This window comes from Anneissia japonica, unplaced genomic scaffold, assembly GCF_011630105.1.
Source record: "Anneissia japonica isolate Jap-2015-1 unplaced genomic scaffold, ASM1163010v1 scaffold288117_len521816_cov214, whole genome shotgun sequence".
Classification (NCBI taxonomy): Eukaryota; Metazoa; Echinodermata; class Crinoidea; order Comatulida; family Comatulidae; genus Anneissia; species Anneissia japonica.
This window is the reverse complement of record NW_022685717.1, coordinates 69,238-87,872: the sequence shown is the minus strand read 5'-3', so window position 1 is coordinate 87,872 and position 18,635 is coordinate 69,238. Positions and strand designations below refer to the sequence as shown.

At 32.6% G+C, this 18,635-nt stretch overlaps 2 protein-coding genes across 2 annotated transcripts in view; one reads left to right on the top strand and one right to left on the bottom strand.

Moving 5' to 3' along the window:
* Nucleotides 1-5,552, bottom strand: part of LOC117112047 (cyclin-G1-like) — a 7,136-nt gene extending 1,584 nt beyond the window's left edge. Inside the window, exons 1-7 of the mRNA XM_033255103.1 lie at nt 5,421-5,552; nt 4,143-4,274; nt 3,818-3,955; nt 3,570-3,644; nt 3,110-3,376; nt 1,509-1,628; nt 461-690 (exon numbers count right to left, since the gene is read on the bottom strand). Coding sequence (XP_033110994.1) covers nt 461-690; nt 1,509-1,628; nt 3,110-3,376; nt 3,570-3,644; nt 3,818-3,955; nt 4,143-4,274; nt 5,421-5,423 — 965 coding nt within the window. The 5' untranslated portion in view covers nt 5,424-5,552. The remainder of the gene's footprint in view (nt 1-460; nt 691-1,508; nt 1,629-3,109; nt 3,377-3,569; nt 3,645-3,817; nt 3,956-4,142; nt 4,275-5,420) is intronic.
* Nucleotides 5,553-5,795: 243 nt separating this feature from the next.
* Nucleotides 5,796-18,224, top strand: LOC117112032 (cyclin-I-like). Its single transcript, XM_033255079.1, has 7 exons — nt 5,796-6,010; nt 8,041-8,196; nt 10,265-10,399; nt 11,926-12,000; nt 13,894-14,034; nt 15,070-15,300; nt 16,212-18,224. The coding sequence occupies exons 2-7, from the start codon at nt 8,080-8,082 to the stop codon at nt 16,494-16,496; spliced, it is 984 nt and encodes a 327-aa protein (XP_033110970.1). The 5' UTR covers nt 5,796-6,010; nt 8,041-8,079; the 3' UTR covers nt 16,497-18,224.
* Nucleotides 18,225-18,635: the final 411 nt, after the last annotated feature.

Here is an 18,635-nt window from a genome sequence, read left to right as displayed (position 1 = left end):
CCCTTTTGAAAAATTATGGATCCGGCCGTTTTATAAACCTTCCCATAATGTTCACAGCCTGGAAAAATGTTTCAGGAGAGAGTTTATAAAAGAGGTTCAAACACCGGAGTCTGTCGACTACATTGTTATACAGTGCTACCGTCACTTCTCCTGATTTCTAAAAAAGGAGGAAAGAAGTAAAGCTTGTAAATTTAATATACATTGTCTGCCAACACCACATCAGATCACTCTACTGATCTCAGAATAGCTATTTTGTACGAAAAATCAGTAATTTCAGTTTAAAAACCTAGTTATTTATATATAAAAAACATATTAAATTCTAGACATAGAATACTGTACAATACCTTTTCAGAGAACTGTAGATACCTGTCTCTTATACACATCTAGATGTGTATAAGAGACAACATTCCTTTTCATATTATTATTATTAGTTAATTATTATTGATATTAGTTGTCTTACCTGTCTGTGATGAGGGACTCTGCATCGGATGTCCTTAAGAGCGGCGCCTCATTTTCAGGTATGGATGGAAGACGGCACGCTGTCATACAGCTCATACGTATTTGCTTTGCAGTCCGCATTGACACAGTCCACGATAGCTTACTATGAGGGCGCTTGCATTCGGATGATGCATAAATATCCAAGAATTCTCTCATTAAAGATTTGCATTGAAGTAACTCACAGTCTGACATCTTTTAAAGTAGAAAAATATATATTTCTTTTCAATTTGGTATTTCTCATCTTTTAAATTTTATCTTTTCATCAAATGTATTCCCTAATATTAGGAAAGATTTACTAGTAATTTCACTTGCTGTCATTATCAGTGGGATATTTTGCACCTCATTAAAAACTCTTTGGCATATCCTTGGTCCTAGTGCCTAAAGCTGAGTAAATAAAACACTTAGATTTTTGTAACTCACAGTGTGACATTTTTAAAAGTAGAAAAATATATTTTTCATTTAAGTATTTTTTATCTTGTATCTCTATTAAGAAAAATTCACTAGTGAATTTACCTTCTCTTGTCATTATGAAGTACATTAGGCAATTTTTTATTCAATTTAAAAAAAAATATAAACAGATTTTTCCATATTTTGGGTTTAGGTGAGACTGTTATACCTTCTTTCGCGAACCTATTTAAAAAAAAATATTGTCAGATCTTCTTTAGCAAGTGGTTTTACCAAAAACATTAAGACAGAGGAGAAAATAATGTTATTGTTGAATGTAAACAGTGTAGATGGGTTGGTTGAATGCCTTAAAGTTATATAATTAGAAAAAATATACATACAGTATCTTATATTTGGAGATTTCAAGGCAGCAGTGGGTGTACTAAAAATAAATAACTCTGAAATTTTCCATTTTTTGTGGCAGGGGGTGAGCTAATTGGCAAAAAATTAAATATTATTTTTGTTCAAAATCATCATTATTGGTAGGTGGTGGGTGTGCTAAACAAGGTATAAACCAAGTCTTGTTATTTCACTTAAAAATAAATGTATTGGCAAGTGTGACTTACTCGAGTATGAAGCTGAAGAGCTAGTAGACATCTTGCCCATTCTCTCTCATTTGATTTGCTATGTATACGGGCAAAGTCAGCTAACTCATACGTCAACAATGACAATGCTTTTACTGATGACTACAAGATACAAGAACAAATTCATGTATTTAAAAAAATCAGTTTGTAACGAAGTATGACAATGTGGAGGTGCATCATTTGTGGTTCAGGTCCTGAACCTTGATAGGATTTTTGTGTCTATGCCCCCTCAGGGGCTAGACACTGGTCTAGCAGTTAACCCTATCAGATTGAGTAAATCAGGTATGGAGGAATGATGAAATGATTCATGAGCTAAGGATAAAAATGAAAATAAGACCTGTTCTAGAAAGTTCACTAAAAATTTCCTACAGTAAACAACACCACACATTTCATGATAACCGAATCCCTATGTGGATGCTTTTATTATTAAACATAACACTAGTACAGTAAGGCAAACCAGGGAGTTGTTATAACAACTCCCTGGGCAAACATACTCCCGATAGGAGCCTACTTTTAATTTTCCCTCCTGTTATAATAATAATAATAATATACTCAACCCGGTATTTCTAAGTTTCGGGGATGACAATGGATTAAATCAAAAACTTTTATGAAGACTTTGCTTGAAAATATGGAGATTGGAAAGGTCATTCCACAGCATAGCACCATGATATGACAGGCTATTTTTCTTGCACTCGGTGTTCACTTTAGGAATGTTAAAGTTGATGCCATTGGCAAGTCTGGTAATATAACAATTTTCTCTTAAGTGAAAGCGGTTAGAAAGATATGATGGAACATTGTTATTGAAGATTTGATACATAGTTATTGCTTCAGTATTGTGCATTCTTTGTTTAAGATTAAGTAGATTAAGGTCTTGCAAGGCTCGAGTACTGGAGTCACATCGTGAAGATCTTGTAATAATTTTTGCTTAATCTTTGTTGTCTTTGGTCAAGACAATTTTTCCATTAACTGTCAAAATATAGTGAATACTTTGGCTATCCTAAGTTTGTTTATATTTTTTTTGGCATAAAAATTTAACTCCACTGTTCTGTGTAAAGATATCTCATGCCAGACAATTCTTTTGATGACACAGTGATTTCAATAATAGATAAAGTAGTGAGCCCTCTGTTGGTCACTATTAAACATTTTTAAATATTTTTGTAGTGAGGGCGCTAACATGGAAGTGGTATTTTCATGCTTCCCCTATATGGTTTCTTTGAATGACCAACAAACGGCTTTAAAATAAAAAATAATGAATATTCATGATCGAAGAAGATATATGAAAGGCGCATTGCAAACACTTATTGTCCCAAACTATTATTGCGTATGAAATTGCCGTGATGAGCCCTGAGTATCTGGTTTCATCCATTCCTATTGGTCCAATTTTATAGCAATTTTTAATCTTTTCAGTTTTTTGTGTTTTTGAAATTATAAATAACAGTGAAGAAAAAATATATAGGTTTATTATTATTTCTTTGGTTCTAATAAAATTTATAGTTCTTAATATATATATATCTATATCTTCTACAATAAAAGTAAAAAAATCAAAAGAGAAATAATTATATAAAACCTAAATCACAATTTACCTTGTAATGAACAAATGCAAAATGGCACATACTAGCCTCCAGCTTCCTAGTAACTCGCTCCAAAAACTCTTGCCATGTACTCTTCAAGATATTCAATGCATTTTTTGCTTTACAAAATGAATGGAAAATTTGCAAGAAAGTGTTGGCTGTGGTTCCTTGGATGTCATAATGAAGCTTTTCCAGGATAATGCGTTCCATTCGGGATAGATCACTTAAAGATGCCCCGCACTGGCTGATGCGGAGTAAGTGTTTGGCGCACATATGATTCTGGAAAAGAGAAGCATGATTTGCTACGGTATTTACATCAGTAGAAAATAATCATGTAAACTTATTAATTATAATTCTATCAATAATATTATGATATACTGTATTATTTTTAGAATTATGATGGTGTACATTGCTGATAATTATTGGAATGTATCAAGCTCTTAAAAATAAGCAAAAAACAGAGGTAAGCTACCTTAGGTTGCTCAATAGTTTTAACTGCCATGTAGAAGCAACAAGTACCAACACACATAATGTGATGAGACCGGGCCTTTAAATAAAAGAGAAATATTTTAAGTTTTAATAATTTTTTAAAGAAATAATATAGTTTCTTCGGGAGCTGTGTTATGTAACACATATCCCTGTAGGATGTATAAATATGATTTTATCATTATTAATCAATTTACTATACAGTAGTTTAAATAAATTTAAAGCGATATATACCTTCACAATTGATAAAAACCTTCCCATAATGTTCACAGCCTGGAAAAATGTTTCAGGAGAGAGTTTATAAAAGAGGTTCAAACACCGGAGTCTGTCGACTACATTGTTATACAGTGCTACCGTCACTTCTCCTGATTTCTAAAAAAGGAGGAAAGAAGTAAAGCTTGTAAATTTAATATACATTGTCTGCCAACACCACATCAGATCACTCTACTGATCTCAGAATAGCTATTTTGTACGAAAAATCAGTAATTTCAGTTTAAAAACCTAGTTATTTATATATAAAAAACATATTAAATTCTAGACATAGAATACTGTACAATACCTTTTCAGAGAACTGTAGATACTCAATGTGTGGAGTGTATTTATCTTCAGACTGCAATGCTGAGTGAAGATCAGCTAACAGTTGGTCAGGACTTGATGCCATCTTCAATCTTTGCCTATTTACTGTATGTTGCTATCAATTAAAATATAAATGTTTAAATTATTAAGATATAAAATAAGATAAGATAAAAACATTATTTGTTAAAAATCTTAAATAATATAATAATGGCCAACTTATAGAGCCCATATCATAGAGATCTCTATGCACTTAATATAAATAAGAATTTAAAACATGGCGAAGTGATTTAGGCGGGGGGTGGGGTGCAACCTACAACCATATCGGGGCTGGTTTGAACGGCACGCTTGCCTATGGTTCTGGTGGACCTGATGTACACAATTGGCTTGTCGAGAAGTGTAGGGGTTATCCCAGTTTATTAGTGGTCCATTCAGCCCCTGTCGTTGTGGACACAAGAAGTTGCGCCACTTTGCAGCTGACTGGACATGACTTTTGGGGGGGGGGGGCAGAAGAATAAAGTTGGAGAATGAGTTGGTCCATGCAGGGAGGTATAAAAATACTTTTATACCTCCTTGGTCCATGCAGGGAGGTATAAAAATACTTTTATACCTCCCTGCTGGTCCACGCCTGTGCGCATTTCAGCTGCAATGCAAGTCACAGATTATTTTCTCCCTTCCTTATGAAAAGTCTTGTTGGATTATTTATTTAAATTGGGTTGTCCTGAATACAGTTGCTCTTTTGTATTTTTATATTTTAAAGGAATTAGATTAGCTTAGGCCTCTTAGCCTATGTCCTAGACCTAGGCTTCCCCGCCCCCAGCTAGCCTCATCATGACACTACTAACTTACTGTCCTGCATACTCACTCTCTTAGGCGAACTCTCTCTACTCTAGCCTAGGCCCTAGATAGAATACCTAGATAGGCCAGGGAGGTATAAAAATAACCTCCCTGGATAAGCATAGGGCCCTAAAGCCTTGGCTAGCTAAGAAGGCAAGGCCCTAGCCTAGCTAGGCTAGACCACAATTAAATATAATTTACTTACTTACTTGGCCTAGCCTAGGCTAGGCCTACTGACTGTAGATACTATCTAAGATAGACTAGACCTAGGGGGGCCTATGCTATATAAAAAAAACTTATTGTCGATTGATATATAAAATCATAAAAATGTATTCAGGCTGTCATGTAGGCCTAGGGCTATTGATAAAACTAACGAACAAACCTCCAACAACAAGCAATTCAAAGTTCAGCCGTGGCAGCTGCTTACCATGGAAGAATGAGACACGCTGATCTTTTTGACACACAATTGGGATCGATCGATCAACAAAGATTTTTTGTCGGTTTTGAACTGCGCGCCTTTTCCAGGGTCCTTGAAAAAAAACCAATGGAGTAGATACTCATTTACATACCAAGTAACACAAACAAATAGATTCAAGATTCAACCGCATTTATATATTACAAATTCAAACATCATTTTGATATACATTCCTGCCTCTAATAGCAACTTTGAAAAGTATATAAATATGTTTTAATAACCTAAAGTGTAAATATATTACCAAATATTGATTATAACTTGGTACTATTTGTTTACGATTTGATATTATACTCTTTGATAAGTCACGAGTCGTGACCAAGGATGCAAACAAAAACGTCATTCGCGTCAGATCCAGATCAGCTCAGCTGTATTTGGTGTCGCTTCGGAAGTAATTTTAGGAGTGTATATTTTATAGAATTTTTCATTTTTTTTCTGTTAAAAAAGATATCAAAATGTGTTAGACGGAACATAAATTGTTTGTGAAGCTTAAGGCTCACACTGACCTCACAAGCCAATGGTTTTTTTTCATTGTTAAGTGAGAGGTAAGAGAATTTTTTTTATCTTGTTGGGGTTGGGTTTGACAGCTGATCAGGCAGCAACAACAACGGATTGAGGTCAATCCTTGTCTGAGATAAACGAATTCAAGAGGGATACGTAACTCTACTCTTCTTGGGGCGTAGGCCTAGCCTATGGCCTAGACAATTATTGTAATGCATTGTATTTGATTCTAAACTTTATCTTTGAAATATATATATTATAAGCCTAGGCTAGGCTAATATTTTAAACTTCTGTGTTTAATTAAGTTTATAGTCATTCTAGGCCTAAATGTGTTTTATTAGGCAAGCAAAACAAATTTCGTTTTGTTTGATGACAATAATTTATTTTGATTCTTGATTCAAAATTCATACAGTTCAAATTATAAAACAGAAAATAAATAATAAGGTAGAAATCAAAAAATGAATTCACAGTGCAAATTCAAAACACAATTAAAAAAGGCCAAAGAAACAGAATTACAGGAGAGAAAGAAGGAAGTAACTTTTGAGGGACGATTTAAAGGAGGAGTAAGTATTAGCATTGTGGATGTCTAAGGGAAGAGAGTTAAAGAAAGAGGGGGCATTAAAGCTAAATGAAAGTTTGAAAAGTTCAAAGTGGGGTCTGGGGATACTAGTACAGTAGTCCGTGTGTGGAAAGAAGGGTTAAGGTAGTTTAATAATGATGGTGTTTTAGGTAAGAAAGTACATACTCCAAGTATTGAAATACACGCCATCGTTTTGGGATTCAATATTTAGACATTAATTATGTCATCATCAGGACATTATCGTTCCTGATGATGACATAATTAATGTCGAAATATTGAATCCCAACACGATGGCGTGTATTTCAATACTTGGAGTATGTATTATACTTTCTTATCTGAGATTAATCAGTGGACCTTTCGGTTTTTGATGGTGTTTTACGTATGATTAAATAACATACAGTACAACTACTACTAGGCCTACTACTTTGATTTTTGAACAAATGTTTCATTTTTGGATTTATTGACCTTAACTCTATTTTCTACAGTATTTACCTGTGTAATAACTATTTTATATACATTTTCAAAAAGAATCTTTTTTTTTTAACTTTTTATGTACTACTACTAGGCTCTACTGTGTTTCTTTGTGTATTTAAAGGGCATTTAAAAAAATAAATTATAATATCTTTTTGAGTCTTGAGTTTCCTATGTATTTTACATTGTAAAGCACCTATATAAATTATGTTGTTTAATTTATTGTTGAAATTCAAAATCATATATTGTGATATCCATCCATAGATAGAAACTGAAACATAACTAATACTTAAAAGAGAAACCAAAAAAAGCATTCTGAAAAAGATACAATATGTTTGGAATTCAACTACATAACATCAATGCATAGAATAATAGTTAATTCTTCTGGAAGATCTCTTCCTGTTGTTAAAATCTGTGCATTTCATGCCCATACTTGTTGATGTGTTGAATTGTTCCAGAGCAAACAATACCCCTTATTTACCTCAGCAAGTGAAGTGATAATCATTGGATTGGCATTGTAGGTCAAAATGAAAATCCCCTCATGAGTCAACTGGTACTGATTAATAATACTGATAGTGAAATTTCTGTGGTCATATAGAATATTCTGGTATACATAGATGTGCACTATCTTATTATGAAGCTTTTAAATGGAGCTATATTTTCACTATCGTCCAGCTGTCGTGCGGTCGAAAGCTCCCTAATTCTTGATTTTGTGGCATTACACTTTTAAACATGATATAAAAGAAAGTGAGAAAAGTCAACATTGTCTTACAAAATTAATTTATAAACTTATATGATTTTATTTGGAAATTTTGTTACCCTGTCATGAGCTTAAAATGTTCATTATTATTTATTTAATTTTTTATTATTAGCGTCCATAAATATTGTAGTTTTCTCTAATAAATCTTCGTTTATTAAATTGTGAATAATGATACATACTTTTTGTATTCGTAAAAAAAGTATGCTACACTAACATTTTTATATTGAAAATACTGTAGATTATAATTATTATCATTTCTTCAGGTCCTTGTGTAGTTGTGAGTGGTGGTTAAAAGAATCAATATGTTGAGGATACAGGAGGTTCATGATGTTAGGAAGCTACAGAACATGCTGGAGAAAGAGATGCACAGGGAACACAAGCTTTGGGCGCCATGTCTCATTAACCTTGAGGACTCTGAGGTAAGCTTTTCTTAAATATTAATAGTATACAGTAAAGTGCCAAGAATCAACAGGTATACTTGTACAGTATTAACTAGAGTTTTAAGTTAAAAAATTATGATGCCAGCCATAGAAAAATATATACGTAGCTTAATGGAGAATGTAGTAGAATGCAGTTGGCATCATCTAAATGGATTTTAACATACTATCTGCAAAGTAATGATGCTTAAAATTTAATATTTCATATGAACTGTGAATCTTGATTTAACGATTGCTATATTTGAACCTGGTGCACAGGGTGTTGGCTGACAATCGGCCAAAAAGTCTATCAAGACGGTTTTCCCCCACACAACACTTTCTGAAGATTGTTCATGGACGTCGAACAGATTGTCATAAAAACGATGCATAATATTGCACTGTGGCACCTTGAATCATTTTGGCCAGTGCTGTCTGCATCTGGCATAATGTTTAAATGTTAATGCTTGCGGTATTATGTTTTAGACTTTTTATTATATTGATAAAGTTTGTTTTTCTGTCCCTGCCCACACATTCAATTTATATCTAATGAAGGCAGCACTCAAAGAATGCGAACAAAAATTATTGTCCTGTAAATTTTTTTTTTTAAAGTCAATAAAAAACATAACTGCTATTTAAATGTATTTACTGTACCTGTGTAACATTGTCTCATCATTTCATCATTTTATTTAGGTTGCTAGTCACCTTGTATGAAAATATTACTCACAGTTTCATCATGTTACTTTGTGATAAGAGTTTATCAGTTTCATTGATATTTCATAATTATTTTCCAAACTACTTGTTTGAGCCATATATTGTGGTAAGAAATGGTTGTACAGAACTTGTTATTCAAGACTATAGTTAAATTTGTACAGTAGAATACCAAAATACCATTAAATTATACTGTACTTTATGCACACAGATCATGTACTGGATTATCTTTTCAATTTGATAACAACATTTATGTTTGTTTGATGTCATGATGTAATCATTCATTTTATTAATTCTACAGTTGTAATATTCAAGATAAAATTTAATTTTATTGTATTAAAAAGCATCAGAAATTATGAACATGATTTTGACAACTATTAATTATTGTATTTTACAGTACATTGAAATATTGATATGCCCAAAGACTGCGATGTAATTTTTGCTTTAGAAGTGATTTTCCAAATGAAATAATTATTATTTCTACTGTAGACTCCATTGTTATATCTAAAATAATGACTAACACAGAATTGTAGCAGTACAACCACTACAGTACTACACTGTGTTGTAGCATTCAGTTTTGTGGGATTATTAGTTTCTTTGTGTAAAATACACAACCATGGCAGGTGGCTATCACATGATCAACTCTGAAATAATATTTTGTAGGTCATACTAATGCTGAGCTTTTATTATAAAATTTAATATGAAAATGACTTGTTCTCAACTATGCTTTTTTTATGCTTTTGAAATTATTTTTTCCTTTATAAGCTTAATAAATTGAAAATTTATAGATTATAAAGTCAGGATAGCAAGCAGGAAGTAATATCAATTTTTAATTATTGTTTAATGCAGAACTGTACATCTAAAATTGTCTAAAATAACCTTGTAACAAAACTATATTAATATCCCATCTGACATATTTTTGACCATACTGTAAACTCTAAATATTTTATGAACAGAGAGGTTCTGCTTTTTTATGACGCAGTTGAAAATTATGATGCATGTTGTTAGTGAATGTGTTTTTACACTAGCTTTAAAAGTAACCAATGAATTTTGATTATGATGATAGCTAACCACTATGTGTGTCAGACAAATGCCTCAACCTTTGATGCTTATCATCGTCTTCAGGAAACCTAATTTCAATCATCTTTTGCATCATGTTTATGTTTTTATATTGTAATATACAAAATGTTTGGAATTTTCTGCAAATATTATTCTCCTGAAGATGATTGAAGCAACTTAATCGAAACATTCTTAACCAGCAACAGTTCCTTACAGAACTATCTACACGTATGTGGTGTACCACAAGCATTAATAAATATACAAAATAATTATTTAATGTTTTTTTTTTTCTTTTATTTCTTAGGATAAGTACATAACCATGGATGATCGTGATGAAGCTGTGATGTGGTTATTTGAAAAGAATACTGTATTTGAGTTTCATCCTGAGACCTTAGTACATAGCATTAATTACCTTGATCGCTTTCTCAGTGTTATGAAGGTGAGACATGCAAATTGTTATTATTACAGGCACTATAATATGGCACTCTACAAACAACACCATACCTAATAATTCCAAACAATGAAACTACAACCAAAACAAAACACTTATAATAAATGAAAGTATTTCCAAATCTTTTGGTGCGGTGGAGGTTATGTTTTGTTTCAAATCAGTAGTCCTACTGGGTCATCTGATGATTCAAGGCGGGCCTGTATCCCTCCAGAAGGTTGTGTTAGCACATAGTGTGTTGATATGTATAAGAGTAGACACAGTTGGTAGTACCACAATGGCATATTCAAGCAGTGATGATTAGAATGAACACATAGTGTTCAATATAAACAACAAGTTAATATCTACGTGCATTATCTTATTGTATAAAAAGCTTTTGGAAAATTAATATTATCATGACCATATTCATATTTTGAATAATATATTTGTACACCTGGTAGTAATACCCTCTATCTTTTTAAATGTCAGCATTTAATATGTGGTTTATGGTTAATTGACTTTAGCTCATCAAAGCAAAACAGTTGACACTGATTGAAATCATTATCAGTCCTAAACTTGCAATCACTAAAATTGTTCATTGTGCTGTTTTATATACAGACCTTTGCGCTACAACAATTAAGATAAAATGTAGTTTATTTTGTGTCACTCTTCGCACTAATCTGATGCTTATCCAAATACCCTTCTGGCAATTGAAGGCCCCAGTAAGCAAGTACATTAGATAGTGTACCTGCTTTTTATTATTCTAATCATCTGTCATTATTAATGCTGGCTACCACCATGGTATCTAGATGAAGAACTACTGTAGTGAAATCAATTATGCATTCTTTTCATGGTGAGAGTTTACAGGGTTCCAATTACCTCCCAAAATTCCCTACCTAGCAAATGGGTTTATTATAATAATGCACTAATATGCTTGCTTGATGATGAAAGTTGTCAGTAAAATCCAGCTTGTAATAAATAAAATCTGAGTGATATTACCATAAAACCTTGAATTGAAGCCCAGTGGGCTTAATCTCGAGATGAAGCTCATCTCAAATTGAAGCCCCCTCTTTTGTTTGCAAAATTAGCTTCTTTTCAAGAAAGCATAGGCTTCTTTTCGAGATAGTACAGTATATACACTGTACATGAATTTCAAAAAACAAAATAAATTTAGTACAAGCTTGGTTTATACAGTAGTTTAGGTGATTTAGTGTCAGTTAAATACACTCCATGATAGTTTTATAGTAGAAATTCGCAAAATTTACAGTACTCATTTTGAAAAGAAACCCCCTCTTTACTTTGCAAAAGTAGCCTTTAAATAAAGCCCATCTTGAAAAGAAGCCCATCTAAAGTTAATTATTATTATTATTATTATTATTATTATTATTATTATTATTATAGTTAATAATTTCATTTTTATAAAAATTACTTTTGAAAATGCTTACACAGCATTGTGTAAACAGCAGCTGGAGTAACTTAATAAATATTAATAATTAATATACAGTTTTTAAAATGTATATTTTCTAAACTATTTATAGGTTCACCCAAAATATATGGTGTGTATAACAGTTGCTTGTCTGTACTTGGGTAGTAAAATGGTGGAAGAAGATGAGGTAAGCAATTTATTTATGGAAAAATTATCTTTAGTAGTTTTTCTGAGTAAATATATTTAATGTTTTAGGTTTTTCAGACACTAACAAAACCTTTACAGATTTGTGTTTATCACTGCACCATAACAATACTATACAGAGGTTGAATTGGTTCCTTCTTCCTTGTATGACGTAGTTGCTTGAATCCTGTTGTGGTTTAGTACAGACCAATACTAGCAATCTGTTGTGTGCGTGACTTCCACCACGCTCCAATGATTGCTGCCTGAGATTATTAAACAGCAATACAACTACAGATGATATCTTTACAAGATAAGCCTACAATATTTGAGTGCATTAAGTTATATTTACATAGTGAGCAATCAACTGTAATTTCCTTAAGGTCAAAGTTAACATATAACTAACAACAAGCCAGCAAGTCAGAAATGTATGATGATATTCAAAAACATCTTTAATTACTAGGTTTGGTAGAGTTATTTAAAAGATTAATTGGCATATATTCATCAACCCTTGCTGGATAATCTTTTACCTTGTGACATACATTAAAATCTCTCCCATTGGTCTTATTGTTTTTGTCATCTTCAGTGAACAAAATCCATTTCATGGTTAATAAACAATGGCAATGGAGTGATTTAGCGATGATTATTTACAGGCGGTCACGTGACCTAACTTGGGTATACATGAAAAACATTACAGTGCGATAGCATAGGAAAAGATAATGGTATGGTTACGAAAGCAACCCCCCACTGTTAACGTGAGAAGTAAATGGCTAGAAAAGGCAATACGATTGTTCAAAATAGTGTTTATTTACTTATCCTAGTGTTCTCCTTGGATTTTATGCTTTGAAATTTAAGTGATCCATCATAAACCTTAGCTGGCCCTAACATCGCAGTGTACAGTAGTTCACGGGTCGAACATCATCTTGCATACCTAACCATGCCGTACATGTGCAGGGGCCTAGGCCTAACATTTGTCAAAAAATTGTTTACGGCCAGTATCTTTTACAGCATTAGCAAAACATTAAGGCAAAATTCTTTTAGTTTAATTTCCAATCAATTTGGTATAGTTTACTGGGAATTATGATGATCTTTACAGCAATTAACAAGGGACGGCTGCGATAGAAATCTCCATGTGAAACACCGCTGTGTCAGTGTATTGTTTATATCCAACACCAAAGTTAGGTCATGTGACGCCCATCGCTAAATCTCTCTATTGAAGTGTTTAGAATACATCATACAGTAAATAATAACACTTAGTATCCCTCTTGAATCTTTGTTTACTGATAAAAAAAAACAAAAAAAAAAACATGGGGTAGTTTTAATTTCCAGCCTTTTAGTATACAGTGCCCCTTACTACCTCACAGAGTATGCTCTTCCAGGGGTCCCAAATCTTTGAGATGTCGCAGGAGTTTCCCGGGAATTGGGAAGACCCCACGCACTTCCGCGAGCAAGCAAGAACTTCCCGGAGAATAACCCATCTCCCACAAATTCATGATATTTGCATGTTTTTACCAATTTTGGAATACTGTATTATCATTTGTCTCCCGGATGTTAGTGGCAGTGGGCATCACCATCCACAACAGAATATATTTAGATGTGTTAAGAAATGTGATTTAAACAGATCTCCCAGTTATGGATTTTTCCAACTTGGGAACCCTGCTCTTCAAGGTTAAAACAAATTATGAATAATACAGAAATTGGCATTTCCCCATTTACCAAAGAATGCAAAGCACTGGAGATGTATTATTCAATTGTACAAGGTACAGGATGGAGACCCCCCCCCCCCCAGTATGAAAGCTATGGGCACTGGTATGACAATCATTCCAGTTCACTGATACATTAAGTTATAATTCTGTAAATTTAATGTGTTTGTTTTTTGTTTTTTTTGTTTCTTTTTTAGGATGTACCTTTGACTGGTGATTTGATTAGGGTCAGTAAATGCGGTTGTTCTGTATCAGAAGTTCTACGAATGGAGCGCACAATTCTGGACAAACTCAACTGGGATATGCATGTTCCTACATCCCTTGGATTCCTTCAAATTGTAAGACATGTTTTTGCCTCTGCTTTAAACCATCTGCCCTTACAATAGCTAATAGGCAAGGCGTTTTTTATACCTTGTTTAGCGAACCCGCCGAACCCAAATATGGATGATTTCAAATAAAAATAAAATTTTATTTTTTGCCAATTAGTGAACCAACTGCCACAAAAAATGGAAATTTCAGAAAAAAATTAGTTTAAAAAAAAAATTGTTATTATGCCTTCCGCTGCCTTGAAATCTCCAAAGATAAAATATGTATATTTCTTCCCAATTATATAAGTTTGAAGCATTTAACCATCCCATTTTACATTCACCAATAAAATTTTATTTTTATTTTTTCCTCTGTCTGGATGTTTTTTGACAAAACTATTTGCTAAATAACAAAGCAAAATTTTATTTTTATTTTTGTTCCGCCCTCCTCCAATGATCTTTAAAAAAATAAGTATGCGAAACAAGGAATAAAAAAAGTCTCGCCCTAGGGGCGAAGAAAGTTAGAGCTACTAGTCCACATATCAATCGCCATGAGCTCCTAGTTTGATGGATACCGGCACCAGACAAACCAGACAAATCTACACTAGTATTATCATCTTGTAAATGCACAATTTTTATGTAGTATTTAGGGATTTATTTTTTTAAATTGTTTATTTGGTATAAAAACATGTTACACACAACTGCAAAGGCTGAAATGGCTTGAATATGCAACAACATTTAATGAAAAAATACATTATTATTTAAAAATCTATATAAAAATATTATACTGATTGTGATTGTGACAGTTATTAAGAATATGAAAAGTACATCAATATTTGAAAATCTGTATAAAAATATTATGTACATAAGGTTTACACTTTATCAAGTTTGTTTTTAAGTAATGTCTTAGTATATGTTCAAAGAAAGAGCAGAAGGTTGTCTTTTCAATGTTAAATAAGTTTAATAACAATAATAATAATATTAATAATATTAATAATATTAATACTAATACATTAATGCATGCATTATTATTATTGAATACATTTAACATTCATTCTCTTTATACAGTTGCATGCTCGGCTTCTTGCACACCATCCACAACTACTCAATGGCTTAGGCCACATGACCGCCTCCCGTCACCTCTCCATCCTGACAACCCGCCTGTTAACCAGCTTAAGCAATGGGGTACTGTCACAGTACAGTGGATCCACCATTGCAGTCAGTCTACTCAGTCTGGAGCTTGAGAGACTAACTCCAGCATGGTTGTCCATTATTATCATGATGCAGGACACTGTCAAGGTATGCTCATTTCCTCTTTATATAGCCACTTAAAAAAAATCCTGTGGAACATGTGGGAAAAATACAATGCAGTAAGGATGAATTTTTAAGAATATAGAATTATGATGGTCATTTTGGTAACCCACACAAAACGAAACCTTGTGGGGGTGGGGTGGGTGGTTGACAGGACATTTTTGTTTAATTGTCTTTTTAGCAGGCCTGTATTATGTAAACATTAAAGGCTGCGATTCTTGTATTGTTAAAATGTACTGAATAATCAGAGGTAGGATTACCTCTTATTGATATTCTTCTACTAGACTTGAAGGACTTCGCACTGTACTCTCACTTAATCCTCCATTATACTATGTACCCTGTTGTTAATCCTTCTGTCATTTGCATAGGACTTGTTGCCTTGAAGTCTATATCAAAGTAAAACATCAAGGGACATGCCATTTTGACGGTCATACCAAATTATTTAACCCTGGTTGTTAATAGGACTCTTAAAAATCAGTCTAATTTAAAAAATAATGAGAGGTTTTTATAATTAAATACTTGAAAATATCATTAAGCAAAAGAATACAATGAGGTGGCCTGATTCAACAGCATCTCAGATACAAATTGTTATTCAATTTTAACTTAATTTGCAAAATGTAAGAAATCCGTAATATTTTCCCAAAAGTGGATCTATATTCTGCTGTATAACAAATCTTTAACATTTAATTAAACAAAAACAGATTGCGTTGCAGACGATTAAGGGTGAATTGCTAGCTGCCCTGACGCAATCTGGAAGGCACCCCGATCCATCTGCAACGTAATCAGCAAAGTTGATGGGTTCAACATCCCCAACAACTGTCACCGATAGGGTGAGCGATTCTACGGAAACCAAACTTGAGATAAAGCTTTACAATTTGTTTTCATTTGATTATGTACAGGTGGAGAATCAAGACCTAATCCATTGTCGTGAAGTGATAAGTCAGACTCTTATGGGTTATCCAACTACCAATGCACTCTACTACTGTATCAACCCACCTTCTGTCATTGACAAATCTGATCATCAACTCAACAAAGTTAGCACTGACCTGGATGAGATCTTTGACAGTATCAAGTTACTATATGAGGATGGATGGGAGAAAAATCAGCCAGTAGTTTTAGAAAAACAGTGCAAAGGATCTAGCCTGTCCCCTTGCCCACTGTTGCAAACTGTGGGACCAGTATAGATGGCATGTTATGACACTGTTGGTTATACAATATTTATTAATAGTTTATAGTGTATAAAAATCAATTAAGATGCTTGTATAGATCTTGTAAAGATAAAAAAAAATATGTATGATTATTTGGGATGATTGTAAATAGACAATAATATAATGTAAAGACTGTTAATATGCAGGGGCATGACTAACCAGTTGTGTTTCAGCTTCGTTCAAGATTTTAAATTTCTGTCCTCATATGTCCTCCTTTCAAGTGTTTTAATGCGTGGCCATTTTGCTGTTATCTGTAAGAACTTTATGAAAACTCTTATTTTGACACAGAAATTAGTATGCTGTGTTATAGTGTAAGGTTTACAAATGCATCAGTATTGATTCTAATGCATATGTTGTTCAAACCCAGTGAAGTGGATATTAACAATCAATTACTTACAAATACAAGGAGGAAGATTATATCTACTCTTAATAATTTAAAAACAGCCAACACAGATGAATGAATTGCTATGCATTATTTTGATTGGTTGAATAATATTGATCAACAAATCAGAATAATGCTTAAAAACAGCCAACACATAGATGAATCTCTAAGCATTATTTTGATTGATTGATTGATTAATACAATTTAACCAATTAAAATAATGCTTAAAAACAGTCAACACATATATGTTTCTAAGCATTATTTTGATTGGTTGATTAATACTATTTATGGGATTCACTATCTTTATAGATTGTTTATCTTGTCCACTAGGAGAATGCATGGACCTTATTAATAGGTCCATGGGTGATGTATTCACCTGGAGTGCTTAGTTGATTCTGTGCTGCACCATAAGTGATTTGTGTGTGGTTGACTTAACATTATAGCAGTTTGGTTGGCCTTTTAAATGATCAATAATAGAGTTTTGCTATATTCATTTAGTGACATGAATTTGTAAGATTTTGTATACCATAAATTGTTTAAAATTATGTGATTCTTTTTTTTAACACCAAGCAATAAGCAATCCATTTGCATTCCCATTTAGTAACAAAGCAACACAACTTCTCACATATAAATACATCATTAGATATTATTTCAATACTGTATTAGAAATCATAAATAATTATTATATAAAATGATTTATTTTTCTGTGTAATTTCAACATTTCTTCTGTGAAGAATTTAGTTTTATGTAAAACATTTATAACGAAAGCCAGAATGTGAATCTTGTCTCATAATTCCTTCTTGTGTTTTACTGTTAGTGATGGTTGTTTTTATATCCATTGATGTGTATTTACATATACACTGCTATATTGTTATAAATGTTACATTGACCCATATGAACAGTTCGCCTGTCTGCCAAAGCACACAACAGTCAAATTGTTATCAGTATTAGATTGTCCAGCAGATTATAGTTTTATATTGATGCTTTTTGTAGGTCTGGTGGTTATTTTGTAATGATATTTTGTCAGGTTTGTTTTTTTTGTAATGGGCAAATAAGTGCATGGTGATATATTTAAATATCTTTAGTAGAGAGTTTAGTTTTATCAGCCTCCTTTCCTTCATATGGCAGTTTAAAATTGTATTAGAATAAGTCTTTGTTTATTTCTGAAAATGTCAATGTTTGTCACAGATAATGCATTTCAATGTTTTTACACACTGCTGTACTATGCTGGTATCATATGTGAAATTAGCATTATTTGATTGTTCCTTTCCTTGATATGTTGTTCTGTATGTGTTCAATAAAAATGCAAAGGATAATACAGATATTGATCTATTTTTCTGCTTTGGTCTGTTTGAATATTAAATCCTGTAAAATGATGACTAAGTACAGTACAGTATGAAAGTCTAGTCCTGTGAGTGGGTGCTTGATACTAAGTACAAACTACAACAATTCTACAGGGATCTGTGAACTTTTGCTCCAGGTGTTTGATGAACTTTAATAATATTAATTAGGATGTACAGTACAACACTATTATACCAGAGAGTATGGAATTGTTCTATGCAGTTTTATATACAGTATTCTATATACAGTATATACTTCCGTAGTTCAATTATAGTATGTAATTCTTGTACTCTTTGATATATGCCTACAACCTCCATTTGTTGTAACTAATGGTTTGTATTTAAACATTTTAATTTATTTAAGCTTTCTAACAAGGGGGTATCTGTTCAGTG

Bases quoted from the DNA above. Each gene is read 5' to 3' on its own strand.
- LOC117112032 (XM_033255079.1), top strand. From the start codon at position 8,080: ATGTTGAGGATACAGGAGGTTCATGATGTTAGGAAGCTACAGAACATG. The intron at 8,197-10,264 runs GTAAGCTTTTCT...TTTATTTCTTAG, and splicing joins TTAACCTTGAGGACTCTGAG to GATAAGTACATAACCATGGA. The intron at 15,301-16,211 runs GTATGCTCATTT...GATTATGTACAG, and splicing joins TGATGCAGGACACTGTCAAG to GTGGAGAATCAAGACCTAAT.